Source organism: Coregonus lavaretus (assembly GCF_964263955.1).
Source record: "Coregonus lavaretus genome assembly, chromosome: 2".
Taxonomy (NCBI): domain Eukaryota; kingdom Metazoa; phylum Chordata; class Actinopteri; order Salmoniformes; family Salmonidae; genus Coregonus; species Coregonus lavaretus.
This window is the reverse complement of record NC_139989.1, coordinates 68,100,086-68,106,483: the sequence shown is the minus strand read 5'-3', so window position 1 is coordinate 68,106,483 and position 6,398 is coordinate 68,100,086. Positions and strand designations below refer to the sequence as shown.

General features: G+C 48.5%; 1 protein-coding gene across 1 annotated transcript; it reads right to left on the bottom strand.

Annotated features, from left to right (window-relative positions):
* Positions 1 to 4,273: 4,273 nt before the first annotated feature.
* On the bottom strand, positions 4,274 to 5,215 carry LOC311140197 (cyclin-dependent kinase 2-like; the record flags this gene model as incomplete). Its single annotated transcript, XM_084175146.1, has 1 exon — positions 4,274 to 5,215. The coding sequence occupies one exon, from the start codon at positions 5,213 to 5,215 to the stop codon at positions 4,274 to 4,276; it is 942 nt and encodes a 313-aa protein (XP_084031272.1).
* Positions 5,216 to 6,398: the final 1,183 nt, after the last annotated feature.

The window sequence follows — 6,398 nt, the reverse complement described above, 5'->3', positions numbered from 1 at the left end:
TAAGCGAAGGGGGTCTTGGCGAGACACTCTGTCTACCTCTCCATTTGCCAACACGCTGCTGATGTGAGGGGGAGCTTCGATCCCTTCCAGTACAGAGCGCAAGACCCTGTTTCTGACAGAGTGGGAACCTCGTTGACGGTCGCTCTGATCAGCACCCAAGCCTGCAGTAAGAGGCACGTAAACGACACCTTGCGCCTTACGCACCCTCTGAGCTCTCTGACGTACACGTACAACACCTTCGTAGGCCTTTGACACCGTGTCTCTGAACAGTGTCACATACGAGCTGTACATGTGCTTGCTCGTGTTAAGAGATGCCGTGGTCACTCCTCCCTTGCCCGTACTGTTTAGAACATTTTGGAGCCCGGCGAGCACTTCGATCAACGGTGCGTGAGCCCCATACTCGAACAGCAGCCACGCAAAGTCCTCGGTGTCTACCCTGTCTGTAGATTTGTATTTATTGCCATGCACGTAGGCTCTACAGAAGCCAAAGTGTTTGGCGTACCACTCGGGCTCCAGTTGAGATAGCATGATGTTCATATTCTCCACCATCAGACTGAACCCCGTTGCCAGTTTATCGCCTACCCTGATCTCAAACAGCTTCTGTAACACCCCGACCGGTGTGACAGACTGACCGGGTTTGAACATGCGGTCCTCCGGGAGCGACACCGCAAGGTAATGTCTCCCTACCCAGTCTAAGTGAGGGTGTGAGTCTTCTGTCTTGTGCGTTCCGTCGGCATATTCCTTGGGTTCTGCATCCTTGCTAGGCTGGCGGCTCTCTGACAGCTTGATCCTCAAGGCTTCCCGCTCCTCACAGGCTTCCTGAAGAGCGTATCTCGTGTCCTCCAGTTCCTTTGTACACAACTCGAGTTCATATAGCGTGTGCCTGTGTGTATCGCTCAAGCGGTCAGTGGCAGCTTTGGTCGCTATATTTCCTACCATAGCCTCACCTACCAATGCCACATTTCTTTCTGCTGCTTGTTCTCCTTGCCATTTGGCGAGGCCCTCACCCAACATCTTTCTCTCACGGCTAGACTCCATCCTCTGTTCGTGCTCCACATCCAGTGACTTCTTGAGTTGGAGGATTTCACGTTTCAGGTTGGCTATCATCGTTATGTGAGCACACTCGTTACACGCACCTGTACCGGAGGACTCTTCTCGGGTCCTCTTTCTGCACAGAGATGAGCTACTGCGTGTGGAAGGCATGATGTTACACAACCACAGTCCTTACTTATAGTGTTATATGGTGACAATAATAGCACCGCTTCATATATGTGGTACTCCTAGACACGATGAACATAACACACACTGCACCTTATAATGTAATACATTGGGGAATACTTTATTGGGGTTCTTACACATCACACAGGTTTTATTTAATAACAAAGACATATATCAACACACAACCTGGTCAGAGATATGTTTGTCAAGAAAACAAAAGTATGATTGTCTATGAGGACACCGATCACCCCTGTCAGTGTGTACACTCCCTTATTCGTCCGCTGTCTTCGCAGTTAGTCGGGGATGCGTGCGACCATCTCCAAGGGTCCGCTGCATTGCTCTTTTGAGTAAGCGGCCAAGACCTTTAGGTGCTTTGGTGTATAGACCATACTCTGCATCACGTTTGAGAACCACACCGAATTGATCCACTGGAACCACGAGTACTTGATCTCGATCTTGAAAAGGTCCATTGCTAGTTGTGAGGTTAGCGTAGGGACTCTGGAGTACCGCTGAGCTGAACCGACCGTCATCTTTCAACGATGCCCTTATGGTCTTCTTTGGGTCCACCAACACAAACAATGTGGCAGGCGTTAAGCACGTAGTTCGAACATTGAGTACATTACGCCCCGCAGGGTGGAACCGTGACGGGTGGTACTGTGAAGATATCCGTATAGTGAAGCTGTCGTCTCCATGCGTTATGCTTCTCCTGGGATAGGTCGGTTGGGGAGTAGACGTGGGTACCACGGTGAGGTGAATGCGACCTGTCTTCGGCATGAGATAACATGGAAAGTTGTTAGGCATCCAGGTCGGAGGCTCCATCCCCGGCAGGAATAATACAATCAGAATGTTATGCACAATAGTCCTGTGTAACATTCCGTAGAAAGGACACTTGTCCAGAGCTTCCTCAATAGTATCAATGTCCTCGTAGGTACACTGTATCTTGTACCGCTGTTCACATCGTAATACGTACCCGAAGGGGCGACGTATCTGGTGTTGGGAAGACACCCCGGCAGTACAACACCTTACATGTTCAGTTCCACCAGTCGTTTGTAGCTGTGAGTCCTGAGATGATCCTCCTGAGGTGGAGTGTAGATTGGTGCGTTCATGGAAGATAGAGACATGGTATGGTGGTTACAATGGCATTCATGGACAGGTTCCTCCACAACCACAATTACTCCAATAGCTCCAATGTGTTCCCAACCCAAGTACCAGTGTACAGCGCGTATTCAGTTATTCTTGTGCTATGTTCACACTGGGGGTTCCTTGTTACTGACTATATTGGACAGCATCCCATTCATCCAGCCATAGGTCATCAGCCTAGGTTGGGTATCACAGTCAGGGTCTGAACGTCTGAACTAACATTGGTCTGATATGTAGGCCGAGATCGGATATCACAGTCTCTTCTCTTCTGAGTTTGTATTTAACTACATCATCATACCCCATAGAGGTACCATTGGGTAGGATGTCACAGCATTGGGTGGACGAAAGGGTTGGTGTGTGTGTGTGTGACGTGTCAGGCTCCAGCGTGTATATAAAGGGCTTAACAGCTCCTGCAGGCAGCATTCTGGCACTGTGCTCCCGCTCTGTGAAAGTAGCATCAACAGGACTCCAAGCCATATCAGACTTGTCTATAGCACCACGCCCTATGACAATGTACTTTTCTATCACATTGAGTATGCTGTGCATGGCAGCGATAACCTTAGAGTGTTGTGAGAGTTGTGTGTTGAAGAGGGCGACAGGTCGTACGGATGATAGACATAAGCCCGTCACCATTGTAGGTACAATGGGAAACCCTGTCAGGCTGCCCGGGTACTTGGACAGTCCCACTCAGTCTTTCTATAAAGACAATAAAGCCGTCCAAGGTAGTGAACACATATACGAGCTGACCAATACCCCAGTGGGATACCAAGTTAGCATTCGCGTCCTCACCTGTACTGATGAAGGCGAGTACAGGATAGGACACGAAACCTTCTATTTGAGCGCAAAGGCCGACACATGCGGTATGTTCTACTATACTGCCAGAGTGGACGGTAAGAAGGCTGCGTTCATTGGCCCTCTCGATGGTGTCATTACAATATCTATGTTGTATATAGAACCCCAGGATAACAACATGTGGAGTCTACGCCAAGTGTGGAATGACACTATGAGCAGAAAGATAAGCCCAGGGCATTGCTGTTTCATGGTCAACAACACGTTTGGCGGATACGGCGATAGGGAATACCGTTACTTCATGTATCAGCGACATGGGCAAGCTGACAGCTCGTGTACAAGTGTCCAGCTTGCTGCCTCGCCTCGCCGTTGTGCCACCATAGCGGAGAAAACGACCTCCGGAATCCCAACGATGGAGATGCCAGCTCTCAAGGAGGTTGAGGACATGAAAACATCGGTGAAAATGCTCGATGTGAGCGAAAGTGCGTTGTGCTTTGTGTGTTGTCTCCTTCTTCTTTGGTTTGGTTCTGTGTATAATGACCTGTATACTGGCAGTACTGTAATAGTAGTTGCATGCAGCTCACTATGTGTGTCTCCTGCAGACCTACGGGACGTGAAGAGGATGATAGACGACTTTGAAAGATCCTGGAAGTCTGCAGGGACATCTGGGACATCTGAGGGGTCTACTCTACAAACCCGCAGTATCCTGACCCCGCTTTACATGTCAATGTCAATGGTGATATTCACAATAACCTACATGTAACCAAGTACATTTGAGGCTGTAGCCTGTCCTGCACCTGTTCTGTCCTGTCCTGTCCTGTCCTGTCCTGAATGCAAGCGCAACACTGTATTCAGTGATAACATTATATAACATTATATGTCCACATCCAGATCATGTTGGCATTGTGAATGTACTTGTGAATGTACTACCGAATGGACCAGGCCAGGGTTGTAGGGTGCTATATACACTTTTTATTGACAGACGTACAGATAGGTTTAACTTTGTATTGTATGCCTACACAATTATATAACACAAGTATATATCTATGAATCATGAAATGTAGTACACAATAAAAGTACACAGAGCAAGCAGTCCTGGTGTTGGTCTTTGTCTTTGCTTAGTCTCTCACACTTCCTTTGACACGTCCATTCTCCGATTCTCCTCAATCTGGCCTCTGACCATACCTTTGTCTTCCTCGGTCATATGAGCAACCTTGCTCCATTCTGTGTCCTGCAGCAGCTCGTGAGCCATAAGTCTCTCAGTGTCACGGAAAGCCAGCAATCTGAAGACGATCCGTTTCACTAGTTCACACTCCATAACCTGGGGCAATAAGGTGACAGGATCCCATGGTGTGATCGGTGCACGTGGATGGTCTTTGGGACATAGAGTCCTTAAAATGATCTGGTGTGTGGACACCTTTTCTCTGCGATTTGCACGCTCTAGGAATACCACCTTACCTTCCATAAATTCCGCTATCATCACCCCTAGGCTCCACATGTCTATGGCACAGGTGTACTCTGCACAGTCACCTTTAACAAACAATTCCGGGGCCCTGTAGGGCTCCGTGACCACAGTTGGACTCATCCATTTCGAGGATTGTCTAGAGAGGCCCATGTCCGCCACTTTGACAGTGAGATCTTCTGTCAGCAGCACGTTGGAAGGAGTCAGGTCCCGGTGCACTATATTCAGTCTGTGCATGTAAGACAAAGCAGTAGCCACCTGGACCGAAAAGTGAGCCACAAAACTCAACGGGATCAACTGCAGAGACCGGCCTTGCTTGTACACTTTCCAACCTTGTCCGTTGTGAATCACGTCACTCACCGTGTAGGGCACATAGGGCATGAGCATGGCTATCTTCCCATTGTCTAAGAAGCAATCGTGCATATGGATCACATAGGGGTGACCCCTTAGTGCAGCGAGACAGGAGAGTTCTCTCACGGTTGAATCATCTACGCCGCGAGTGTGATATTTCAAGGCAAAAGCTTTTCCAGTTCTCAGACACTTGACTTTGTACACGGTCCCGTAGGCTCCTCTGCCAATAACGTAGTCTTTCAGGTAACTCTCCATTCTGCTGCTAGGTATAAAGCTTCTGTGGTAGTTGTGGTCAAGCGGCTGAATATATGAACGGTTGAGAGGGTGAGGTGTGTATATATGTGGATGGTTATATATATATACATATATATACCATGGCCAATTCTCCATGTCCAACTCATCCGACCAGCCGGTGTTGATAGGTCAGGGAGACAATCACACTCTGTGTGGCTTGTGGCTCCTGTCACTGGGCAGCTCCAGGGTGTGCGTCCCTTTGCTACACCATCCAACCATGGTTTCAGCACCCACTCATGGCTCATGAAACACAGGGTATATAGACCTTAAGAAAACCAACCAGTACCAAGAGATGTTGGCTGTGGACTTGTAGTGGCTGTAACCAGTTATATCTCTCCTCTAACCCAAAGGGTGATATTACATTCGCTTGCACAGATGGCACAGAGCTCACCCCCGACGTACCTATACTTCCAGATAGATGGGACCTTCTCTACACAGCATGGCGTTGAATCCATAAAGCCTCTGTTACAACACTCGTCTTTCGACACCGAACCAGGCGACAAGGGTCTGATAGACCTTACGAAGAGCGTGAACAGATACCTGGTCTGCGCTGTAAGACATACAATCAATGCTATTTCATTTACATACATATACACAAGGCCATTACAGTGAGTGTATGTATCACATTGACCTATGTTTGCGGTTGTTCCATTCCCAAATTTCAGATACCGCAGACCAACGGACCTGGTACATTCAGCGTGAGCGGATATATGAACGTAAGAGATCGAACCGAGTCGAGGTTCGGGAGCATAGCCTGTCCAGGTCTGGCAATTGCAACAGAAGATGAAATATGTGTCTCTAGCGAAATATGGAAGGCTCAGGATGAGATGGGAATGGCCATACTGGACTATTTTGGGCCCCTCACATACCAAAAGAGGCGTCCTGTTCTGCAGGGGCAAACACATATTCAGTGAGAGTAATGGGTTGAGATATGTCCACATACACCCCGATGGAGCCACTGTCGTCAGCTGCTTGCAGAAGGACTGTCGTCGAATAAAAATCAGGTGTGACCACTGGGGGGGTCCGAATCTACCGCTGGAGCCCAGGCCAGAGTTGGATTTTTTCTATGACATGTACCGGTCTTTATAAAATCAACCACTTACTCTTCCGTTGCTGAAGGGTCAAACAGGCTTGATCGTCAGGT